The 25,909-nt window shown below is 49.3% G+C and overlaps 1 protein-coding gene across 2 annotated transcripts in view; it reads left to right on the forward strand.

The window, feature by feature from the left end:
* The window catches only part of UVRAG (UV radiation resistance associated), a 138,038-nt gene that overhangs the window by 62,597 nt on the left and 49,532 nt on the right, over window positions 1-25,909 (forward strand). For both annotated transcript variants that reach the window (XM_063951244.1, XM_063951243.1), the window contains exons 7-12: window positions 423-528; window positions 1,131-1,257; window positions 4,621-4,705; window positions 4,805-4,892; window positions 5,609-5,669; window positions 12,474-12,639. In XM_063951244.1, the coding sequence (XP_063807314.1) occupies window positions 423-528; window positions 1,131-1,257; window positions 4,621-4,705; window positions 4,805-4,892; window positions 5,609-5,669; window positions 12,474-12,639 (633 nt within the window). The remainder of the gene's footprint in view (window positions 1-422; window positions 529-1,130; window positions 1,258-4,620; window positions 4,706-4,804; window positions 4,893-5,608; window positions 5,670-12,473; window positions 12,640-25,909) is intronic.

Below are 25,909 nucleotides of genomic sequence, written 5' to 3' on the forward strand. Positions count from 1 at the left end.
GAAATTCTAAGACGCCCATTACTAAGTGGGGAATTCAATTAGCCCCATTAATTCACTGTGGGGCAGATGTATTAAGCCTGGGGAAGTGATAAAGTGGAAGGTGATAAAGCACCAGACAATCAGTACCTGACTGTCATTTTTCAAACCCAGCCTGTGACATGGAAGTTAGGAGCTGATTGGCTGGTGCTTTATCACCTTCCACTTAATCACTTCACCAGGCTTAATAAATCTGCCCCTGAGCCCTTTTTTCTTGCCCTGTAAATCAACCTGTGTGTTAACACGGCCGCTGCAGAAAATGTTTTAGTCTGGTTATTGCGTTGTCTCGGTTTTTCCTGTCAGGAAGTCTCACTAGAACCGCGTGTGAATGAAAACAAAAATCTGTTCCTTTACCGGTGCTCAGTTACACGTATCCTCTCTTACAGGCTTCACCGGGCGCAGTGCGCTATCAAGCAAACCCAAGTGACGGTCCAGAAAATTGGGAAAGAGATTGAGGAGAAACTGCGCTTGTCCTCTTCCAGCAATGAGCTGGTAAGCGCTATGTATTTGCTGCACAAAAGCTTTAGCATCTATCCAGGCTAGGAAAAACCTTCCGGGGATTTTGAATGAGGCCCTTTTTGCGTTGACACTGGGTTAAATAACATAGCGACCGTCTTATGAGATTGTGTCCAGTATTCGATGAAGCACATTACTCAGGTGACCCTATTCTAGGATTGAATGGCGTTCATCTGCCAGAGATTTGTTCAGGGGGGTAGGGTTGGGCTGCGTTCTATCGAAGCTTGTGAACAACAACCCGAATGCTACAGTAGAAACTGGGGTCCTTTTTACTGAAATGTAACTATAAACAAAACACATATGAATTAATGTGCTTTTTAGGACAGCAAGCAACCTACATATATCCAGGTAAAAGGATCGTTAAAGGCAGATAGGTCATTCAGGTGCACGATTGTGCAAACTGGAATTTGATGACCGATAATGCAGATGTCTTATCTGTAAAGGGAACATCTGATGGGAGTGCAGTATACGCTGTATTCAGAGCGGCCTCCTTTGCAGCCAGTTTTACCTGTCCTAAGAAGTCAATGTGAGCCAGCGTTAGACTCGTCCTATACCTGCATCTTATTGCTTCTCCCCAGAAGAAAGAGGGTGAGTGCTTACGCCTGAAAATACTGGTGCTCCAAGACGAGCTGGAGAGACAGAAGAAAGCTTTGCGTCGGGAGATGGAGCTGTTGCATAAGGAGCACAATGCGCTGAATGTTAAACGTAAGTACATTCGCTGCCGTGCGCGTCATGAAATTGGTTTATAAGTACCGGCAGGCTGTGTGCGGGAGGGCTGCGGTGTTGTGTGGGCTGAGCTGTCTTCTCATTTCTACCCAACAGAGACTTTATTTTGCGTGTTGTGTGATTGGATTGCACGTGAGGTTGAGTTGGTCGTACATCTTGCACTGCATCGTCTGTTTAGAACTGTTAAGCTGGGTACACGCTGGTTCTCTGCCCGATATGTTGATTCCGGGTGAAATAGAATGACCTATTGTCCTGATTGCTCAGTGTGTACTGTCACGTGATATTGTCCGTTTGGCTGTGGTGCGCGACCGGCTGGACAGTATCGCATGCGGCGCTGTGCAGTGTAATAAAGGACTGGACAAGGGGGTCATTCAGAGTTGTTCGCTCGCTAGCAGTTTTTAGCAGCCGTGCAAACGCTAAGCCGTCACCCTCTGGGAGTGTATTTTAGCTTAGCAGAAGTGCGAACGAAAGGATCGCAGAGCGGCTACAAAAAAAATTAGTGCAGTTTCAGAGTAGCTCCAGACCTACTCAGCGCTTGCGATCACTTCAGACTGTTCAGTTCCGGATTTGATGGCACAAACACGCCCTGCGTTCGCCCAGCCACACACCCTGAAAACGGTCAGTTGACACCCAGAAACGCCCTCTTCCTGTCAATCACTCTGCGGCTGCCATTGCGACTGAAAAGCTTCGCTAGATTTTGTGTGAAATTACATCGGCCATTGTGAAAGTACGTCGCGTGTGCACACTGCGCCGCATATGCAAGCGCAGAAGTGCAGGTTTTTTACTTAATCGCAGCGCAGCGAACATTTTCCGCTAGCGATCAACTCGGAATGACCCCCCATTGGGCCTAATTCAGACCTGATCGTAGATGTGCTAAATTGATCACATCTTCGACCAGTCAAACAGACATGCGGGGGGGGGACGCCCAACACAGGGCTAGTCCGCCCCGCATGTCAGGCCCTACCCCTCAGCATAAGTACAAAAGCATCGCACAGCGGTGATGCTTTTGTACTTCAGGAGTAGCTCCCTATCAACACCGCTCCTGCACCCTGGCAGGAGCTACTTGTCGCTGTGAGGGTCGCAGCGGCTGTGTGTGATGTCACGCAGTTGCTGCGGCACCCCCCGCCCCCAATGATCCGGGCACGCCTATGTTGCCCGGACCGCGCCCCTAAACAGCGGCCAAACTCCGCCGGCCCGCCCCCTCCCGCAGTTCAGACCTGATTGGCTGCTGTGCGAAAACGCACGAGCGATCAGGTCTGAATTAGGCCCGTGAAAAGTACGTGTTGTACAGGAACTGGCGCGATGATCCATGTTCACAGCATTCTTCTGAATACGCTACATTTGCTGGGCTCAGATATCGGTTAGAATGCGCTGTTCTGCAGGTTTTAGTTTAATCAGCCGCTATCCAGTTAATTTAGCCGCCATGTATAGAGCTTTTCCCATCTCTTACCTTGGTTTATGTAGTTTTATCCCATATGTTATAGGATTTACCATATTCATGACGTTCTGTACCCTGTGTGTGTTCTATGTCAGTACGTTTTAAGTCTAAGCTAGGTACACACTACAGTTTTCAGGACGACCTGACAGCTCTTGGGTCATTGGCCCGATTGTTGATTAGTATGTACGCTGCACTAGGGCCTGACGGTCCAAAATGTGTAGAAACTACTCCCGATACAGCACACGCCGAACCCTCCGGAAAATGCAGTGTGTATGACCTGCAGCCCAGTGTCTAAGCATATAGTGTATGGAGACAGTGGGGTCTATTCATGAAGCAGTGAAAAGAGTGGAGAAGTTGACCATGGCAACCAATCCCCTGCTCTGTGTAATTTCATAGCATGCAAATTGTAAATGTTAGTTCAATGCTGATTGGTCGCCATGGGCAACTTCTCCACTGGCTCACTTCTGCACTCTTTTCACTGCTTCATGGATAGACCCCTCTATCTCCGAGACGATTTTGGAATTGAAGGTATTGTTTAGAACACAGGTTCTCAAACTCGGTCCTCAGGACCCCACGCGGTTCATGTTTTGCAGGTCACCTGTAGATTTTTAAAATGTGACAGTTGGTGATACACAGTGCAGCTGCTGGGTGACATGGAAAACGTGAACCGTGTGGGGTCCTGAGGACAGAGTTTGAGAACCACTGGTTTAGATCAAAGGCATTATTGGGTAGTGTGTACGCTGTACATCGCCCGTTTTCTGAATCGTTTTGGTCGGGCAAAATCTAATAGTGTGTACCTAGCTTCAGTAACCTGCCGTCTTTTTCACTGAGCAGGCTCACAGCCAATAGGATTAGTGTAAGTCTAGTGTTACATTAGTGACTGTGTAGTGGCCCCAGGTCTTATAGTACAGGGCCACTATGGGATCTGCTACACAAGTCATCCCAATCAGATTTACTCTACCCCTCCCCTCTAACGGTTGTTTTAATTATACCCATCACCCAGCGTCATGGCGATATCTTGTATCTAGATCACAGGTTCTCAAACTCGGTCCTCAGGACCCCACACGGTCCATGTTTTCTATGTCACCCAGCAGGTGCCCTGTGTATCACCAACTGTCACATTTTAAAAATCTACAGGTGACCTGCAAAACATGAACCGTGTGGGGTCCTGAGGACCGAGTTTGAGAACCTGTGATCTAGATGCCTATTACAAGTGGCCGTTACTGGGGGGGAGCCAGACCAAAGCCGATTCTTACTTTTAGTTTAAAGTAAACTGAAAAAATTCTAGAATCGGACGGCAAGATATATTGTTATTTCTGTTACACACCAAATCCATATTTTTAGGATCTTTCTATATTAGGAAACTTCTTATTAAGATAAAGCCAAACTGCCTTTTCATTGGTTAATATTAACCGTGCAAATGTACTGACAGGTTTCCCTGACTGAGCCCAATATTGTGCGAGCTGGAAGTCATTACCACTGTGATGTGTGTGTTTGGGTTATTTTCATTAAACCGTGGCCTGTAAATTTCCCCATAGCGTGATAATTCAATGCATTTTTCTCTCTGAATATCTGAATCAAATGCCATATGTTGAAACATCTTTTTTACTTAAGCGAACTTTGCCTTGGAGAGAGCGCACACATCTGACACTTTGTTCTACGCCCCCTGTTTCTTTTCCTTTTGGCTCTTCCATCAAAAGACCATTACTGCTGACAATAAAAGCCTGACTTCTGCCGACAGCTGGACCAGCGGCAAGTGACACAGGCGAATGAAACAAAACTACCCGTATTGTCTCCAAGTTCCACAAAGCTGAACATTTCTATGAAATCACGGTCCTTAAAAAAAAAAAAAAAAAAACTTTCTGTACCGGTGGTTTATGAAATTTTTTCCCTCCCATTAATAGGTAATAAGTTTAACATGCAGCGCGAGAAGTTACAGAAAAAGAGCGAGTCACTGAATGAGCTGAGAAAAGAGTGCACAGCAAAGAGGTAAGTACATGCGATCCCTATTTTATACCTTAATGCCCTTGTCCGCTGTATCCCTCTGGGACCTGGTATAGTAAGCGTCTGCTTCTTGTGTTTTTCCAGGGAACTGTTCCTGAAGACTAACGCTCAGTTGACCATTCGCTGTCGCCAGTTACTGTCTGAACTGTCTTATATTTACCCAGTGGACGCGGTGAGTTTAAAGCAGTGGTGGTCAACATGCTGCCCTCCAGCTGTTGTGGAACTACACATCCCAGCATGCTCTGCCACAGGAAGCCGGCTTTCCTCCCTCCCCCCAGTGGCCAGCTCCATGCACTGTCCCCTGGTGTAGCACAGCCCACTGGGGGTTATACTTTTACTGGCCGCACTCATCGCTATGAGGTCTGGGGAGCTGGTTCTGTCTGCCCCCACAGCGGTCAGCACACCACCAGTCCTCTGGTGCAAGCACCGGGGGTTAACAACAAGCATTGCCACGCTGTGAGGTTGCGGTGCCGGGAGCAAAGCTGCTGGACCCCAGCGATCGGCACGTAGCCCTGTTACAGACCCGCAGCCCCCGGATGTGGCCATGGGGCTTTGGCACATCGCACAGTCCTCTGGTTCCCTACCCCCAGCGCACCAGGCGTTAACAAATAGAACATTTGAAAACACATTCTCTTATTAAACACTCAGATCCTAGCACCATTAATACATTTTAAACATATCTTGTGCCGAACATACATTTAACTCTGGCGCCACAGAACAGGGTTAGCGGGGACGACGACTGGGATCTGGCACTGGCCACAGTACTCTTACACTCGGTATGGTTAATCTGTGGACACTCCCGTTGCGGAGTAGTCACTTAAGTTAGTTATAGTGTAACTGCATTTGTGGTGATTTTTACGTTGTTGTGACACATTACTCTCTTCACAGCATGACCAAAAGGATTACTTTATATGTGGCGTGAAACTACCAAATTCTGAGGATTTTCAAGGTACTTTTAGTTCTTTGAATTGCCGTGTCTGACGTACCTGTCCCCTTCTTTCTGCATAATGTCAGCTGTGAGTTACTGTCATTGGGGAAAGAAACAGGCGTATTTATTATCCTATTAGTGAAAAGGCGCTAGAAGCCCAGATGTTGCTTATTCAGGAAATGCCCTTCTTGGTCCATCCCAGAGCCAGTCGGCCAGTGCATGCCGTGTTCTACCAGCTGTGTCCCTATAACTGATGGTCCCAGAACGGATAAAGGTTTTAGCACCGGCCCTGCCAGTCCCAGCCTTAGCTGGCACTTATTCTGACACCTGCAATGCGATGTGCCGGGGGTGGTGTATTGTTCTCCATTCATTATTCATAGATGTGCGGGACTGTGGGTTGCACATACTCGTTTATCTGCACAGTATAATTGGACATTAGAGGGATAAGGTACAGTGTTTAAATACACTTGTGTGGCGTTGGGCATTAGGGAGAATGTGCTGGGGGAAATAGGGGACTAGTGATGTATTGGAGGCCCCGGAAAAATGGCATCTTCCCTGCATACAGAATACTGGCCCTCATTCCGAGTTGATCGCTCGCAAGGCGATTTTAGCAGAGTTACACACGCTAAGCCGCCGCCTACTGGGAGTGAATCTTAGCTTCTTAAAATTGCGACCGATGTATTCGCAATATTGCGATTACTAACTACTTAGCAGTTTCAGAGTAGCTTCAGACTTACTCTGCCTGTGCGATCAGTTCAGTGCTTGTCGTTCCTGTTTTGACGTCACAAACACACCCAGCGTTCGCCCAGACACTCCCCCGTTTCCCCGGCCACTCCTGCGTTTTTTCCGGAAACGGTAGCATTTTTTCCCGCACGCCCATAAAACGGCCTGTTTCCGCCCAGTAACACCCATTTCTCTATCGTCCTAGTGGATGCTGGGGTTCCTGAAAGGACCATGGGGAATAGCGGCTCCGCAGGAGACAGGGCACAAAAAGTAAAGCTTTTCCAGATCAGGTGGTGTGTACTGGCTCCTCCCCCCACGACCCTCCTCCAGACTCCAGTTAGATTTTTGTGCCCGGCCGAGAAGGGTGCAATCTAGGTGGCTCTCCTAAAGAGCTGCTTAGAAAAAGTTTAGCTAGGTTTTTTATTTTACAGTGATTCCTGCTGGCAACAGGATCACTGCAGCGAGGGACTGAGGGGAGAAGGAGTCAACTCACCTGCGTGCAGGATGGATTGGCTTCTTGGCTACTGGACATCAAGCTCCAGAGGGACGATCACAGGTACAGCCTGGATGGTCACCGGAGCCGCGCCGCCGGCCCCCTTGCAGATGCTGAAGTCAGAAGAGGTCCAGAATCGGCGGCTGAAGACTCCTGCAGTCTTCTAAAGGTAGCGCACAGCACTGCAGCTGTGCGCCATTTTCCTCTCAGCACACTTCACACGGCAGTCACTGAGGGTGCAGGGCGCTGGGAGGGGGGCGCCCTGGGAGGCAAATGTAACCTATATAAAGGCTAAAAATACCTCACATATAGCCCCCAGAGGCTATATGGAGATATTTAACCCCTGCCTGATTTCTCTAAATAGCGGGAGACGAGCCCGCCAGAAAAGGGGCGGGGCCTATCTCCTCAGCACACGGCGCCATTTCCTCTCACAGCTCCGCTGGTCAGGACGGCTCCCAAGTCTCTCCCCTGCACTGCACTACAGAAACAGGGTAAAACAGAGAGGGGGGGCAAATTTATGGCGATATTTTGATATAACAAAGCAGCTATAAGGGAGCACTTATTATAAGGCTTTCCCTGATATATATATATAGCGCTTTTGGTGTGTGCTGGCAAACTCTCCCTCTGTCTCCCCAAAGGGCTAGTGGGTCCTGTCTTCGTTAGGAGCATTCCCTGTGTGTCTGCTGTGTGTCGGTACGTGTGTGTCGACATGTATGAGGACGATATTGGCGTGGAGGCAGAGCAATTGCCAAATATGAGGATGTCACCCCCTAGGGAGTCGACACCAGAATGGATGCCTTTATTTATGGAACTACGGGATAGTGTCAACACGCTAAAGCAGTCGTTTGACGACATGAGACGGCCGGACAATCAATTAGTGCCTGTCCAGGCGACTCAAACACCGTCAGGGGCTGTGAAACGCCCTTTGCCTCAGTCGGTCGACACAGACCCAGACACAGGCGATGACTCCAGTGGTGACGGTGACGAATCAACCGTATTTTCCAGTAGGGCCACACGTTATATGATTTTGGCAATGAAGGAGGCGTTACATTTAGCTGATACTACAGGTACCACTAAACAGGGTATTATGTGGGGTGTGAAAAAACTACCTATAGTTTTTCCTGAATCAGAAGAACTAAATGACGTGTGTAATGAAGCGTGGGTTGCCCCTGATAAAAAGCTGATAATTTCAAAGAAATTACTGGCATTATACCCTTTCCCGCCAGAGGTTAGGGAGCGCTGGGAAACACCTCCTAGGGTGGACAAGGCGCTAACACGCTTATCTAAACAAGTGGCGTTACCCTCTCCTGAGACGGCCGCACTTAAAGATCCATCAGATAGGAGGATGGAAAATATCCAAAAAAGTATATACACACATGCACGACTGCCTGGATGTGCAGTGCTGGGGTAGTTTGGTCAGAGTCCCTGATTGAAAATATTGATACCCTGGACAGGGACAATATTTTACTGTCGTTAGAACAAATAAAGGATGCATTTCTTTATATGCGTGATGCACAGAGGGATATCTGCACACTGGCATCACGGGTAAGTGCTATGTCCATTTCGGCCAGAAGAGCTTTATGGACGCGACAGTGGACAGGCGATGCGGATTCAAAACGGCATATGGAAGTTTTGCAGTATAAAGGGGAGGAGTTATTTGGAGTCGGTCTATCAGATTTGGTGGCCACGGCTACAGCCGGGAAATCCACCTTTCTACCTCAAGTCACTCCCCAACAGAAAAAGGCACCGACCTTTCAACCGCAGCCCTTTCGTTCCTTTAAAAATAAGAGAGCAAAGGGCTATTCATATCTGCCACGAGGCAGAGGTCGAGGGAAGAGACAGCAACAGGCAGCTCCTTCCCAGGATCAGAAGCCCTCCCCGGCTTCTACAAAAGCCTCAGCATGACGCTGGGGCTTCTCAAGCGGACTCGGGGACGGTGGGGGGTCGTCTCAAAAATTACAGCGCGCAGTGGGCTCACTCGCAAGTAGATCCCTGGATCCTGCAGATAATATCTCAGGGGTACAGGTTGGAATTAGAGACAGATCCACCTCGCCGTTTCCTGAAGTCTGCTTTACCAACGTCCCCCTCCGAAAGGGAGACGGTTTTGGAAGCCATTCACAAGCTGTACTCTCAGCAGGTGATAGTCAAGGTACCTCTTCTGCAACAAGGGAAGGGGTATTATTCCACTCTTTTTGTGGTACCGAAGCCGGATGGCTCGGTAAGGCCTATTCTAAATCTGAAGTCCTTGAACCTGTACATAAAGAAGTTCAAGTTCAAGATGGAGTCACTCAGAGCAGTGATAGCGAACCTGGAAGAGGGGGACTTTATGGTATCCTTGGACATCAAGGATGCGTATCTCCACGTTCCAATTTACCCCTCACACCAGGGGTACCTCAGGTTCGTTGTACAAAACTGTCACTATCAGTTTCAGACGCTGCCGTTCGGATTGTCCACGGCACCTCGGGTCTTTACAAAGGTAATGGCCGAGATGATGATTCTTCTTCGAAGAAAAGGCGTATTAATTATCCCATACTTGGACGATCTCCTAATAAGGGCAAGGTCCAGAGAACAGCTAGAGATGGGATTAGCACTGTCTCAAGAAGTGCTAAAACAGCACGGGTGGATTCTGAATATTCCAAAATCCCAGTTAATGCCGACAACTCGTCTGCTGTTCCTAGGGATGATTCTGGACACGGTTCAGAAAAAGGTTTTTCTCCCGGAGGAAAAAGCCAAGGAGTTATCCGAGCTGGTCAGGAACCTCCTAAAACCAGGAAAGGTGTCTGTACATCAATGCACAAGAGTCCTGGGAAAAATGGTGGCTTCTTACGAAGCAATTCCATTCGGCAGATTCCACGCAAGAATTTTCCAAAGGGATCTGTTGGACAAATGGTCAGGGTCGCATCTTCAGATGCACCTACGGATAACCCTGTCTCCAAGGACAAGGGTGTCTCTTCTGTGGTGGTTGCAGAGTCCTCATCTATTGGAGGGCCGCAGATTCGGCATACAGGATTGGATCCTGGTGACCACGGACGCCAGCCTGAGAGGCTGGGGAGCAGTCACACAAGGAAGAAACTTCCAGGGAGTATGGACGAGCCTGGAAACGTCTCTTCACATAAACATTCTGGAACTAAGAGCAATATACAATGCTCTAAGCCAGGCAGAACCTCTGCTTCAAGGAAAACCGGTGTTGATCCAGTCGGACAACATCACGGCAGTCGCCCATGTGAACAGACAGGGCGGCACAAGAAGCAGGAGTGCAATGGCAGAAGCTGCAAGGATTCTTCGCTGGGCAGAGAATCATGTGATAGCACTGTCAGCAGTGTTCATCCCGGGAGTGGACAACTGGGAAGCAGACTTCCTCAGCAGACACGATCTTCACCCGGGAGAGTGGGGACTTCATCCAGAAGTCTTCCACATGCTGGTAACCCGTTGGGAAAGACCAATGGTGGACATGATGGCGTCTCGCCTCAACAAAAAACTGGACAGGTATTGCGCCAGGTCAAGAGATCCGCAGGCAATAGCTGTGGACGCGCTGGTAACGCCTTGGGTGTACCAGTCGGTGTATGTGTTTCCTCCTCTGCCTCTCATACCAAAAGTATTGAGAATTATACGGCAAAGAGGCGTGAGAACGATAGAAGTGGTTCCGGATTGGCCAAGAAGGACTTGGTACCCGGAACTTCAAGAGATGATCACGGAAGATCCGTGGCCTCTACCTCTAAGGAGGGACTTGCTTCAGCAGGGTCCCTGTCTGTTTCAAGACTTACCGCGGCTGCGTTTGACGGCATGGCGGTTGAACGCCGGATCCTAAAGGAAAAAGGCATGCCGGAAGAAGTCATTCCTACTTTGATTAAAGCAAGGAAGGAAGTAACCGTGCAACATTATCACCGAATTTGGCGAAAATATGTTGCGTGGTGCGAAGATCGGAGTGCTCCGACGGAGGAATTTCAACTGGGTCGATTCCTACATTTCCTGCAATCAGGATTGTCTATGGGTCTCAAATTGGGATCTATTAAGGTTCAAATTTCGGCCCTGTCGATTTTCTTTCAAAAAGAATTGGCTTCAGTCCCTGAAGTCCAGACCTTTGTTAAGGGAGTGCTGCATATACAGCCTCCTGTGGTGCCTCCAGTGGCACCGTGGGATCTCAATGTGGTTTTGGACTTCCTAAAATCTCATTGGTTTGAACCACTAAAAAAGGTGGATTTGAAATATCTCACATGGAAAGTGACCATGCTTCTAGCCCTGGCTTCGGCCAGGAGAGTGTCAGAACTGGCAGCTTTATCTTACAAAAGCCCATATCTGATTTTCCATTCGGACAGGGCAGAACTGCGGACTCGTCCGCATTTTCTCCCTAAGGTGGTGTCAGCATTTCATCTGAACCAGCCTATTGTAGTGCCTGCGGCTACAAGTGACTTGGAGGACTCCAAGTTACTGGACGTTGTCAGAGCATTAAAAATATATATTGCAAGGACAGCTGGAGTCAGAAAATCTGACTCGTTGTTTATATTGTATGCACCCAACAAGATGGGTGCTCCTGCATCTAAGCAGACGATTGCTCGTTGGATCTGTAGCACAATCCAACTTGCACATTCTGTGGCAGGCCTGCCACAGCCTAAATCTGTAAAGGCCCACTCCACAAGGAAGGTGGGCTCATCTTGGGCGGCTGCCCGAGGGGTCTCGGCATTACAACTCTGCCGAGCAGCTACGTGGTCAGGGGAGAACACGTTTGTAAAATTTTACAAATTTGATACTCTGGCTAAGGAGGACCTGGAGTTCTCTCATTCGGTGCTGCAGAGTCATCCGCACTCTCCCGCCCGTTTGGGAGCTTTGGTATAATCCCCATGGTCCTTTCAGGAACCCCAGCATCCACTAGGACGATAGAGAAAATAAGATTTTACTTACCGATAAATCTATTTCTCGGAGTCCGTAGTGGATGCTGGGCGCCCATCCCAAGTGCGGATTATCTGCAATAATTGTACATAGTTATTGTTAACTAATTCGGGTTATTGTTGAAGGAAGCCATCTTTCAGAGGCTCCGCTGTTATCATACTGTTAACTGGGTTTAGATCACAAGTTGTACGGTGTGATTGGTGTGGCTGGTATGAGTCTTACCCGGGATTCAAAATCCTCCCTTATTGTGTACGCTCGTCCGGGCACAGTACCTAACTGGAGTCTGGAGGAGGGTCGTGGGGGGAGGAGCCAGTACACACCACCTGATCTGGAAAAGCTTTACTTTTTGTGCCCCGTCTCCTGCGGAGCCGCTATTCCCCATGGTCCTTTCAGGAACCCCAGCATCCACTACGGACTCCGAGAAATAGATTTATCGGTAAGTAAAATCTTATTTTCCTGTTAATCACATTACGATCGCCGGAGCGATGAAAAAGTAAAAATACTATCTCCATTGTAAAATTACTTGGCGCAGTCGCAGTGCGAATATTGCGCATGCGTACTAAGCGGAATTTCACTGCGATGCGATGAAAAATACCGAGCGATCAACTCGGAATGAGGGCCACTGAGTGGATGATCTCATGCATTTGTACATTGCTACCCATCGTCCTGTAGTACGCCAGTCTGGCAGCTCTTTGGTTTATGCGTGCTTGCTTTGTTTGCAGCGAAAGATGATGGCAGTGTGGCTGTTGCCCTGGGATACACCGCTCACCTCGTCTCCATGATCTCCTTCTTTCTGCAAGTGCCGTTGCGCTATCCCATTCTCCACAAGGGCTCCAGGTCCGCGATCAAAGATAATATCAACGACAAACTGACGGAGAAGGAGCGAGAGTAAGTTAAAAATGGTCACAGTCCATCCTGATGTGAGACACAAGATATTACCAGTATGTTCCTCTCAGCCCAGTTGACGCCACTGCGCTATTTTGACCCTGTTGGTGAGTGTATATTTAATTAGTCGCAAGTGGGGTGAGTTGCCGTTGTAACGCCATGGAAACAGAACCTCGACACACTCTCCCCCCCCCCCCCCCCCCCCCCCCCCTTGCGGCCTGATTTTGCTCTGGGCTATGAAATTTTGTACACAGCGCTATGGGGCTGCCAACGCATACTCAGTCATATGATATATGTATTGATCTTTTCCATTTTCCATCCAGACAGCGTCACTTCTGGTGTTGCCACTTGGATTTGTCAGATCTGTTTGTAAATGGTTACATTTACCAGCTAGTCCAAATAGCTGGGGTGTGGATGGAAATTCCAATGTTCATTGTTCTGTATCATACGCTTTCAGCCAATGCATAAACTCTTCAGATTACACCATCTATACGCCAGTGATGTGTCACACAGATCTTGCCTTTACATACAAATCTTATATTGCTGTATTGGGAGGATTATGATGACATCCCTAAAGATAAGGACACATTATGCAATTGTTTTGGTCAAACTGACAATCTGTACAGTGTTTCTTTCAATATCATCCTTTTTTCTCTAACGTCCTAGTGGATGCTGGGGACTCCGTAAGGACCATGGGGAATAGACGGGCTCCGCAGGAGACTGGGCACTCTAAGAAAGATTTAGTACTACTGGTGTGCACTGGCTCCTCCCTCTATGCCCCTCCTCCAGACCTCGGTTAGAATCTGTGCCCGGCCAGAGCTGGGTGCTTTTAGTGAGCTCTCCTGAGCTTGCTAATAAGAAAGTATTTTAGTTAGGTTTTTTTATTTTCAGAGAGCTTCTGCTGGCAACAGACTCACTGCTACGTGGGACTGAGGAGAGAGAAGCAAACCTACTAACTGCGGCTAGGTTGCGCTTCTTAGGCTACTGGACACCATTAGCTCCAGAGGGATCGAACACATGACCTGACCTTGTCGTCCGTTCCCGGAGCCGCGCCGCCGTCCCCCTCGCAGAAGTCAGAAGCCGGCAGAAGCAAGAAGACATCGAAATCGGCGGCAGAAGACTCCTGTCTTCACATGAGGTAGCGCACAGCACTGCAGGGTCACTGTAGGGTGCAGGGCGCAGGGGGGGGGGGGCGCTCTGGGCAGCAATTAGGATACCTCTTGGCAAAAAGACACATATATACAGCTGGGCACTGTATATATGTACGAGCCCCCGCCATTTTATTACACAGACCCGGGACAGAAGCCCGCCGCTGAGGGGGCGAGGCCTTCTTCCTCAGCACTAACCAGCGCCATTTTCTCTTCACAGCTCCGCTGAGAGGAAGCTCCCCAGGCTCTCCCCTGCAGTATCAAGGTAGAAAAAGGGTAAAAAGAGAGGGGGGCACATAAATTTAGGCACAAATTATCATAAACAGCAGCTACTGGGTAAACACTAAGTTACTGTGTTATTCCTGGGTTATATAGCGCTGGGGTGTGTGCTGGCATACTCTCTCTCTGTCTCCCCAAAAGGCCTTGTGGGGTCCTGTCCTCAATTAGAGCATTCCCTGTGTGTGTGCGGTGTGTCGGTACATTTGTGTCGACATGTTTGACGAGGACGGTTACGTGGAGGCAGAACAATTGCAAGTGACTGTGGTGGTGTCGCCGGCACCGACACCTGATTGGATGGATATGTGGAAGGTGTTAAATGATAACGTAAGCTCCTTGCATAAAAGGTTGGATAATCAGTCAAGGTCTCAACCCGTGTCTGATTCTGCAGCTCAGAGGCCGTCAGGGTCTCAAAAGCGCCCACTATCCCAGTTGCTTGACACAGATGTCGACACGGATTCTGACTCCAGTGTCGATGACGATGAGGCAAAGTTGCAGCCTAAAATGACTAAAGCCATCCGATACATGATTATAGCAATGAAGGATGTAATGCACATATCTGAGGAAAATCCTGTCCCTGACAAAAGGGTGTATATGTATGGGGAGAAAAATCAAGAGGTGACTTTTCCCCCTTCACATGAGTTAAATGAATTATGTGAAAAAGCATGGGATTCCCACGATAAGAAAGTGCTGATTTCCAAAAGGTTACTTATGGCATACCCTTTCCCGCCAACGGACAGGATGCGCTGGGAATCCCCCCCTAGGGTAGATAAAGCTCTGACACGCTTCTCTAAAAAGGTGGCCCTGCCGTCACAGAATACGGCCGCCCTAAAGGATCCTGCAGATAGGAAGCAGGAAAGTATCCTGAAGTCTGTTCATGCACACTCAGGTACTATACTGAGGCCGACTATTGCGTCGGCCTGGATGTGTAGTGCTGTAGCAGCATGGACAGATAATCTGTCTGAGGAAATGGATACCTTAGACAAGGATACCATTTTACTGACCCTGGGGCATATAAAAGACGCTGTCCTATATATGAGGGATGCCCAGAGGGACATTTGCCTACTGGGCTCTAGAATAAATGCAATGTCAATTTCTGCCAGAAGGGTCATGTGGACTTGGCAATGGACAGGTGATGCCGACTCCAAAAGGCACATGGAGGTGTTACCTTACAAGGGTGAGGAATTGTTTGGGGACGGTCTCTCGGACCTAGTTTCCACAGCTACGGCTGGGAAGTCAAACTTTTTGCCATATATTTCCTCACAGCCTAAGAAAGCACCGTATTACCAAATGGAGTCCTTTCGATCACAGAGAAGCAAGAAAGTCAGAGGTGCGTCCTTTCTGGCCAGAGGCAGGGGTAGAGGAAAGAAGCTGCACCATTCAGCTAGTTCCCAGGAACAGAAGTCCTCCCCGGCTTCCACTAAATCCACCGCATGACGCTGGGGCTCCACAGGAGCCAGGAGCGGTGGGGGCGCGTCTCCGAAATTTCAGCCACCAGTGGGTTCGCTCACAGGTGGATCCCTGGGCTATACAGATTGTGTCTCAGGGATAAAAGCTGGAATTCGAAGTGATGCCCCCTCACCGTTGCCTCAAATCGGCCCTGCCAGCTTCCCCCATAGAAAGGGAAGTAGTGTTAGCAGCAATTCACAAGTTATATCTCCAGCAGGTGGTGGTAAAGGTTCCCCTCCTTCAACAAGGAAGAGGATACTATTCCACAATGTTTGTGGTACCGAAACCGGACGGTTCGGTCAGACCCATATTGAATTTAAAATCCCTGAACATTTATCTGAAAAGATTCAAGTTCAAGATGGTCAGAGCGGTCATTGCAAGCCTGGAAGAGGGGGATTTTATGGTGTCTCTGGACATCAAGGATGCGTACTTGCATGTCCCCATTTATCCACCTCATCAGGAGTACCTCAGGTTTGTGGTACAGGACTGTCATTACCAATTCCAGACGTTGCCGTTTGGCCTGTCCACGGCACCGAGAATATTTACCAAGGTGATGGCGGAAATGATGGTGCTCCTTCGGAAGCAAGGGGTTACGATTATCCCATACTTGGACGATCTCCTCATAAAGGAGAGGTCCAGGGAGCGGTTGCTGATCAGCGTAGCACTCTCTCAGGAAGTGTTGCAACAGCACGGCTGGATTCTGAATAATCCAAAGTCGCAGCTGATTCCTACGACGCGTCTGCCCTTCCTGAGCATGATTCTGGACACAAACCAGAAAAAGGTGTTTCTCCCGGAGGAGAAGGCTCAGGAGCTCGTGACTCTGGTCAGAGGCCTCCTAAAACCAAAACCGGTATCGGTGCATCACTGCACGCGAGTCCTGGGAAAGATGGTGGCGTCATACGAAGCCATTCCCTTCGGCAGGTTCCATGCGAGGATCTTTCAGTGGGATCTGTTGGACAAGTGGTTCGGATCGCATCTTCAGATGCATCGGCTGATCACCCTGTCCCCCAGGGCCAGGGTGTCTCTTCTGTGGTGGCTGCAAAGTGCTCACCTCCTCGAGGGCCGCAGGTTCGGCATACAGGACTGGGTCCTGGTGACCACGGATGCAAGCCTCCGAGGATGGAGGGCAGTCACTCAAGGAAGAAACTTCCAGGGGCTGTGGTCAAGTCAGGAGACTTGTCTGCACATCAATATCCTGGAACTAAGGGCCATATACAACGCCCTGAGTCAAGCGGAGCCTCTGCTTCGAAACCAACCAGTGCTGATTGAGTCAGACAACATCACGGCAGTGGCCCATGTAAACCGCCAGGGCGGCACAAGAAGCAGGGTGGCAATGGCAGAAGCCACCAGGATTCTTCGTTGGGCGGAGAATCACGTACTAGCACTGTCAGCAGTGTTCATTCCGGGAGTGGACAACTGGGAAGCAGACTTCCTCAGCAGGCACGACCTCCACCCTGGAGAGTGGGGACTTCATCAAGAAGTCTTCACGCAGATTGCAAATCGATGGGAACTGCCACAGGTGGACATGATGGCGTCCCGTCTCAACAAAAAGCTAAAAAGATATTGCGCCGGGTCAAGGGACCCTCAGGCGATAGCTGTGGACGCACTAGTAACACCGTGGGTGTTCGTCGGTCTATGTGTTTCCTCCTCTTCCTCTTATACCAAAGGTGCTGAGAATTGTAAGAAAAAGAGGAGTGAGAACAATACTCATTGTTCCGGATTGGCCAAGAAGGACTTGGTACCCGGAATTGCAAGAAATGCTCACAGAGGACCCGTGGCCTCTGCCTCTCGGACAGGACCTGTTACAACAAGGGCCCTGTCTGTTCCAAGACTTACCGCGGCTGCGTTTAACGGCATGGCGGTTGAACGCCGGATCCTAGCGGAAAAAGGCATTCCGGATGAAGTTATTCCTACGCTGATAAAGGCTAGGAAGGATGTGACAGCAAAGCATTATCACCGTATATGGCGAAAATATGTTGCTTGGTGTGAGGCCAGGAAGGCCCCTACAGAGGAATTCCAGCTAGGTCGATTCCTGCACTTCCTACAGTCAGGAGTGACTATGGGCCTGAAATTAGGGTCCATAAAGGTCCAGATTTCGTCCCTATCCATTTTCTTCCAAAAAGAACTGGCTTCACTACCTGAGGTTCAGACGTTTGTTAAGGGAGTGCTGCATATTCAGCCCCCTTTTGTGCCACCAGTGGCACCTTGGGATCTTAACGTTGTGTTGAGTTTCCTGAAATCCCACTGGTGTGAGCGACTTAAGACCGTGGAGCTAAAGTATCTCACGTGGAAAGTGGTCATGCTATTGGCCTTAGCTTCAGTTAGGCGTGTGTCAGAATTGGCGGCTTTGTCATGTAAAAGCCCCTATCTGGTTTTCCATATGGATAGGGCAGAATTGCGGACTCGTCCGCAATTTCTGCCAAAGGTGGTGTCATCCTTTCATTTGAACCAACCTATTGTGGTGCCTGCGGCTACTGGTGACTTGGAGGATTCCAAGTTGCTTGACGTAGTCCGGGCTTTGAAGATTTATGTGACCAGAACGGCTGGAGTCAGGAAGACTGACTCGCTGTTTGTCCTGTATGCATCCAACAAGCTGGGTGCTCCTGCTTCAAAGCAAACTATTGCTCGCTGGATCTGTGGCACGATTCAGCAGGCTCATTCTGCGGTTGGATTTCCGCATCCAAAATCAGTGAAAGCCCATTCCACAAGAAAGGTGGGCTCTTCTTGGGCGGCTGCCCGAGGGGTCTCGGCATTACAGCTTTGCCGAGCTGCTTCTTGGTCGGGTTCAAACACATTTGCAAAGTTCTACAAGTTTGATACCCTGGCTGAGGTGGACCTTGAGTTTGCCCATTCGGTGCTGCAGAGTCATCCGCACTCTCCCGCCCGTTAGGGAGCTTTGGTATAATCCCCATGGTCCTTACGGAGTCCCCAGCATCCACTAGGACGTTAGAGAAAATAAGATTTTACTCACCGGTAAATCTATTTCTCGTAGTCCGTAGTGGATGCTGGGCACCCGTCCCAAGTGCGGACTTTCTGCAATACGTGTATATAGTTATTTCTTACTAAAGGGTTATGTTATGTGGCATCAGTTGAGTGATGCTTGTTTGTTGTTCATACTGTTAACTGGGTAAGTTTATCACGAGTTATACAGTGTGATTGGTGTGGCTGGTATGAGTCTTACCCTGGATTCCAAAATCCTTTCCTTGTACTGTCAGCTTCCTTAACTGAGGTCTGGAGGAGGGGCATAGAGGGAGGAGCCAGTGCACACCAGGTAGTCCTAAATCTTTCTTTAGAGTGCCCAGTCTCCTGCGGAGCCCGTCTATTCCCCATGATCCTTACGGAGTCCCCAGCATCCACTACGGACTGCGAGAAATAGATTTACCGGTGAGTAAAATCTTTTTTTTTTTTAGTGTGTTTGTTAAAACCTTCCGATTTTCTGGTGACTTTGCATTTATCCTCCTATAGACGTAGTCACAAACTCGTAGGCATAAAGGCAGATTATCCACAATGTCCGCACACTGTGCAATGGTGGTCATTCCGAGTTGATCGCTAGCTGCATTTGTTAGCAGCGCAGCGTTCAGGCTAAAAAAAGGCAGTTCTGCGCATGCGGCGCATTGCGCACGCGCGTCGTACAGGCACAACGAACGATGTCGTTTTGCACATGGTCTAGCGAAGCATTTCAATCGCACTGGTGGCCGCAGAGTGATTGACAGGAAGAGGGCGTTTCTGGGTGTAAACTGACCGTTTTCAGGGAGTGTTTGGAAAAACGCAGACGTGGCTGGGCGAACGCTGGGCGGGTTTGTGACGTCAAAACAGGAAATGAAAGTCTGAAGTGATCGCAAACGCTGAGTAGGTTTTGAGCTGCTCTGAAACTGCACAAAAAAACTTTGTAGCCGCTCTGCGATCCTTTCGTTCGCACTTCTGCTAAGCTAAAATACACTCCCACTGGGCGGCGGCATAGCGTTTGCACGGCTGCTACAAACTGCTAGCGAGCGATCAAGTCGGACTGACCACCAATGTCGGAACATTTTTACCCAATATCTTCTGGCAAGTCTGACTGATTCAGTCATCGAAGTCGGGCGTTTCTGGCCCTTTTTTTTTTATTTCTCTGACGTCCTAGTGGATGCTGGGAACTCCGTAAGGACCATGGGGAATAGCGGCTCCGCAGAAGACTGGGCACAACTAAAGAAAGCTTTAGGACTACCTGGTGTGCACTGGCTCCTCCCTCTATGACCCTCCTCCAGACCTCAGTTAGAATTTTGTGCCCGGCTGAGCTGGATGCACCCTAGGGGCTCTCCTGAGCTCTTAGAAAAAGAAAGTTTATTTTAGTTTTTTTATTTTCAGTGAGATCTGCTGGCAACAGACTCACTGCTACGAGGGACTAAGGGGAGAGAAGCGAACCTACCTGCTTGCAGCTAGCTTGGGCTTCTAGGCTACTGGACACCATTAGCTCCAGAGGGATCGAACACAGGCCCAGCGCCGCCGTCCCCCTTACAGAGCCAGAAGCAAGAAGAGGGTCCTGGAAATCGGCGGCAGAAGACTTCGGTCTTCATCAAGGTAGCGCGCAGCTGTGCGCCATTGCTTCCCATGCACACCTCACGCTCCGGTCACTGATAGGTGCAGGGCGCTGGGGGGGGGCGCCCTGGGCTGCAATATTGAGTACCTTGGCTGGCAAATAACACTTAATATAGTCATAGAGACTATATATGTGTGTAAAATACCCCTGCCAGATATACATAGAAAAAAGCGGGAGAAGTCCGCCGAAAAAGGGACGGGGCTATCTCCCTCAGCACACTGGCGCCATTTTCCCTCACAGCTCCGCTGGTAGGATCGCTCCCAGGCTCTCCCCTGCAGTTTCCAGACTACATAGGGTAAAAAAGAGAGGGGGGGCACTAAATTTAGGCGCAATATTGTGTATACAAGCAGCTATTGGGAAAAATCACTCAGTTATAGTGTTAATCCCTGTGTTATATAGCGCTGTTGGTGTGTGCTGGCATACTCTCTCTCTGTCTCCCCAAAGGGCTTTGTGGGGTCCTGTCCTCAGTCAGAGCATTCCCTGTGTGTGTGCGTTGTGTCGGTACGGCTGTGTCGACATGTTTGATGAGGAGGCTTATGTGGAGGCGGAGCAGGTGCCGATAAATGTGATGTCACCCCCTGCGGGGTCGACACCTGAGTGGATGGTTATGTGGAAGGAATTACGCGACAGTGTCGACTCCTTACATAAAAGGTTTGACAACATAGCAGATGTGGGACAGCCGGCTTCTCAGCCTGTGCCTGCCCAGACGTCTCTAAAGCCATCAGGGGCTCTAAAACGCCCGCTACCTCAGATGGCAGACACAGATGTCGACACGGATACTGACTCCAGTGTCGACGATGATGAGACTAGTGTACATTCCAATAGAGCCACCCGTTACATGATTACGGCAATGAAAAATGTGTTGCATATTTCTGATATTACCCCAGGTACCACAATTAAGGGTATTATGTTTGGGGAGAAAAAACTGCCAGTGGTTTTTCCCCCATCTGATGAATTAAATGAAGTGTGTGAAGAAGCGTGGGCTTCCCCCGATAAGAAACTGGTAATTTCTAAAAAGTTACTAATGGCATACCCTTTCCCGCCAGAGGACAAGTCACGTTGGGAGACGTCCCCTAGGGTGGATAAGGCGCTCACACGTCTGTCAAAAAAGGTGGCACTACCGTCTCCGGATACGGCCGCCCTAAAGGAGCCTGCAGATAGAAAGCAGGAGGCTATCCTGAAGTCTGTATATACACACTCAGGTATTATACTGAGACCGGCTATTGCTTCAGCATGGATGTGCAGTGCTGCAGCTGCGTGGTCAGATTCCCTGTCGGAAAACATTGATACCCTAGACAGGGACACTATATTGCTAACCGTAGAGCATATTAAAGACGCTGTCTTGTACATGAGAGATGCACAGAGGGATATTTTTCCGGCTGGCATCTAAAATAAACGCAATGTCCATTTCTGCCAGGAGAGGATTGTGGACTCGGCAGTGGACAGGAGATGCAGATTCTAAAAGGCACATGGAAGTATTGCCTTACAAGGGTGAGGAGTTGTTTGGGGATGGTCTCTCGGACCTCGTTTCCACAGCGACAGCTGGGAAGTCAGCATTTTTACCCCATGTTCCCTCACAGCCAAAGAAAGCACCGTATTATCAGGTACAGTCCTTTCGGCCCCAGAAAGGCAAGCGGGTTAGAGGCGCGTCCTTTCTGCCCAGAGGCAGAGGTAGAGGGAAAAAGCTGCAACATACAGCCAGTTCCCAGGAACAAAAGTCCTCTCCCGCTTCCTCTAAGTCCACCGCATGACGCTGGGGCTCCACAGGCGGAGGCAGGTACGGTGGGGGCTCGTCTCAAGAACTTCAGCGACCAGTGGGCTCGCTTATGGGTGGATCCCTGGATTCTACAAGTAGTATCTCAGGGGTACAAGCTGGAATTCGAGACGTCTCCCCCTCGCCGTTTCCTCAAATCTGCCTTGCCGACAGCTCCCCCGGACAGGGAGGCAGTGCTGGAGGCGATTCACAAGCTGTAATCTCAGCAGGTGATAATCAAGGTACCCCTCCTTCAACAAGGACGGGGTTACTATTCCACAATGTTTGTGGTACTGAAACCGGACGGTTTGGTGAGACCCATTTTAAATTTAAAATCCTTGAACACTTATATAAGAAGGTTCAAGTTCAAGATGGAATCGCTCAGGGTGGTGATTGCAAGCCTGGACGAGGGGGATTCCATGGTATCACTGGACATCAAGGATGCTTACCTGCATGTCCCCATTTACCCTCCTCACCAGGAGTACCTCAGATTTGTGGTACAGGACTGTCATGACCAATTCCAGACGTTGCCGTTTGGTCTGTCCACGGCACCGAGGGTATTTACCAAGGTAATGGCCGAAATGATGATACTCCTTCGGAGAAAGGGAGTTTTAATTATCCCGTACTTGGACGATCTCCTTATAAAGGCGAGGTCCAGGGAACAGTTGTTGATCGGTGTAGCACTAGCTCGGGAAGTGCTACAACAGCACGGCTGGATCCTGAATATTCCAAAGTCGCAGCTGGTTCCTACAACGCGTCTACTGTTCCTGGGGATGGTTCTGGACACAGAACAGAAAAAAGTATTTCTCCCGGAGGAGAAGGCCAAGGAGTTGTCATCTCTAGTCAGAGACCTCCTAAAACCAAAACAGGTGTCGGTGCACCACTGCACGCGAGTCCTGGGAAAGATGGTGGCTTCTTACGAAGCAATTCCATTCGGAAGGTTCCATGCAAGGATCTTTCAGTGGGATCTGTTGGACAAGTGGTCCGGATCGCATCTTCAGATGCATCGGCTGATAACCCTGTCTCCAAGGACCAGGGTGTCGCTGTTGTGGTGGCTGCAGAGTGCTCATCTTCTAGAGGGCCGCAGATTCGGCATACAGGACTGGGTCCTGGTGACCACGGATGCCAGCCTTCGAGGTTGGGGGGCAGTCACACAGGGAAGAAATTTCCAGGGACTATGGACAAGTCAGGAGACTTCCCTACACAAAAATATTCTGGAACTAAGGGCCATTTACAATGCCCTAAGTCAGGCAAGACCCCTGCTTCAACACCAGCCGGTGCTGATCCAGTCAGACAACATCACGGCGGTCGCCCATGTAAACCGACAGGGCGGCACAAGAAGCAGGATGGCAATGGCAAAAGCCACAAGGATTTTCCGATGGGTGGAAAATCATGTGTTAGCACTGTCAGCAGTGTTCATTCCCGGAGTGGACAACTGGGAAGCAGACTTTCTCAGCAGACACGACCTCCACCCTGGACAGTGGGGACTTCATCCAGAAGTCTTCCAAATGATTGTACACCGGTGGGAAAGGCCACAGGTGGACATGATGGCGTCCCGCCTCAACAAAAAGCTAAAAAGATATTGCGCCAGGTCAAGGGACCCTCAGGCGATAGCTGTGGACGCTCTGGTAACACCGTGGGTGTACCGGTCGGTGTATGTGTTCCCTCCTCTGCCTCTCATACCCAAGGTACTGAGACTAATAAGAAGGAGAGGAGTAAGAACTATACTCATTGTTCCGGATTGGCCAAGAAGAGCTTGGTACCCAGAACTTCAAGAAATGATCTCAGAGGACCCATGGCCTCTGCCGCTCAGACAGGACCTGCTGCAGCAGGGGCCCTGTCTGTTCCAAGACTTACCGCGGCTGCGTTTGACGGCATGGCGGTTGAACGCCGGATCCTGAAGGAAAAGGGCATTCCGGAGGAAGTTATCCCTACGCTTATTAAAGCTAGGAAAGAAGTGACCGCAAACCATTATCACCGCATATGGCGGAAATATGTTGCGTGGTGTGAGGCCAGGAAGGCCCCAACGGAGGAATTTCAGCTAGGTCGATTTCTGCACTTTCTACAGTCGGGGGTGACTATGGGCCTAAAATTGGGTTCCATTAAGGTCCAGATTTCGGCTCTATCGATTTTCTTCCAAAAAGAACTGGCTTCACTACCTGAAGTTCAGACATTTGTTAAGGGAGTGCTGCATATTCAGCCCCCTTTTGTGCCTCCAGTGGCACCTTGGGATCTCAACGTGGTGTTGGATTTCCTGAAGTCGCATTGGTTTGAACCACTTAAAACCGTGGAACTAAAATATCTCACGTGGAAAGTGGTCATGCTGTTGGCCTTGGCTTCGGCCAGGCGTGTGTCAGAATTGGCGGCTTTGTCTTGTAAAAGCCCTTATCTGATTTTCCATATGGATAGGGCGGAATTGAGGACTCGTCCCCAATTTCTCCCAAAGGTGGTTTCAGCGTTTCATTTGAACCAGCCTATTGTGGTGCCTGCGGCTACTCGTGACTTGGAGGACTCCAAGTTGCTGGATGTAGTCCGGGCCCTAAAAATCTATGTTTCCAGGACAGCTGGAGTCAGAAAGACTGACTCGCTATTTATCCTGCATGCGCCAAACAAGTTGGGTGCGTCTGCTTCAAAGCAGACTATTGCTCGCTTGATCTGTAGCACGATTTAACTTGCACATTCTGCGGCTGGACTGCCGCATCCTAAATCTGTAAAAGCCCATTCCACGAGGAAGGTGGGCTCTTCTTGGGCGGCTGCCCGAGGGGTCTCGGCTTTACAACTTTGCCGAGCAGCTACTTGGTCGGGGTCAAAAACATTTGCTAAATTCTACAAGTTTGATACCCTGGCTGAGGAGGACCTAGAGTTCGCTCATTCGGTGCTGTAGAGTCATCCGCACTCTCCCGCCCGTTTAGGAGCTTTGGTATAATCCCCATGGTCCTTACGGAGTTCCCAGCATCCACTAGGACGTCAGAGAAAATAAGATTTTACTCACCGGTAAATCTATTTCTCGTAGTCCGTAGTGGATGCTGGGCGTCCGTCCCAAGTGCGGATTGTCTGCAATACTTGTATATAGTTATTGTTTAACTAAAGGGTTATTGTTGAGCCATCTGTTGAGAGGCTCAGTTATATTTCATACTGTTAACTGGGTATAGTATCACGAGTTATACGGTGTGATTGGTGTGGCTGGTATGAGTCTTACCCGGGATTCAAAATCCTTTCCTTATTGTGTCAGCTCTTCCAGGCACAGTATCCTAACTGAGGTCTGGAGGAGGGTCATAGAGGGAGGAGCCAGTGCACACCAGGTAGTCCTAAAGCTTTCTTTAGTTGTGCCCAGTCTCCTGCGGAGCCGCTATTCCCCATGGTCCTTACGGAGTTCCCAGCATCCACTACGGACTACGAGAAATAGATTTACCGGTGAGTAAAATCTTTTTTTTTTTTTTATTTGGTCCGTTTTATCTGCGTTGGGACGAAACGCTCATGCCTACACACTGCCCCAAAACACAGGCCGATTTACAAGCAAATCAGCCCGCTAATTGTATAGTGTGCACCTAGTTTAAGATTGACAGGAGAGCTCAGTGGACCTAAAAAATTATTGGGAAGAGAAGACTAACAATGGCAGCTGTTCTGGCAGAGCCCACCATTCAGTACAGTCCGGTAAGGAGAATATATTTATACAGTCACCATTTACGGCCCGAGTCACACGTAAGATCAGATGCTAGCCGTGTATCTCCGAGCTGTGCAGTGACACGCAAGTGGGTGCGGCTTGGACCCAGAGTTCCCCACTATTCTGAGTTGTGCATTCTAGATGCCAGATTTAGACAGATCTCCTGCACCTAGCAATAGAGGTAGGTGCAAGTGCCAATGATAATGACTGTTGCTCTCCTGTATATAAAAAGTGATGCGATGCGTACACATTAGGACGTGCATACAGTAACGTTGGCATTCCATGTGCAACCCAATTACGTTCAGAGTTTTTCTGCTGTCGTACCTTTGTGTGACTCAGAATCGACTTTTAATGTTGACCACACAAGGATATTCGTGAAAATACTTACTGCTGGGATCCTGACCGCA

The sequence above is a fragment of the Pseudophryne corroboree genome, chromosome 2, assembly GCF_028390025.1.
Source record: "Pseudophryne corroboree isolate aPseCor3 chromosome 2, aPseCor3.hap2, whole genome shotgun sequence".
NCBI classification, from domain to species: Eukaryota; Metazoa; Chordata; class Amphibia; order Anura; family Myobatrachidae; genus Pseudophryne; species Pseudophryne corroboree.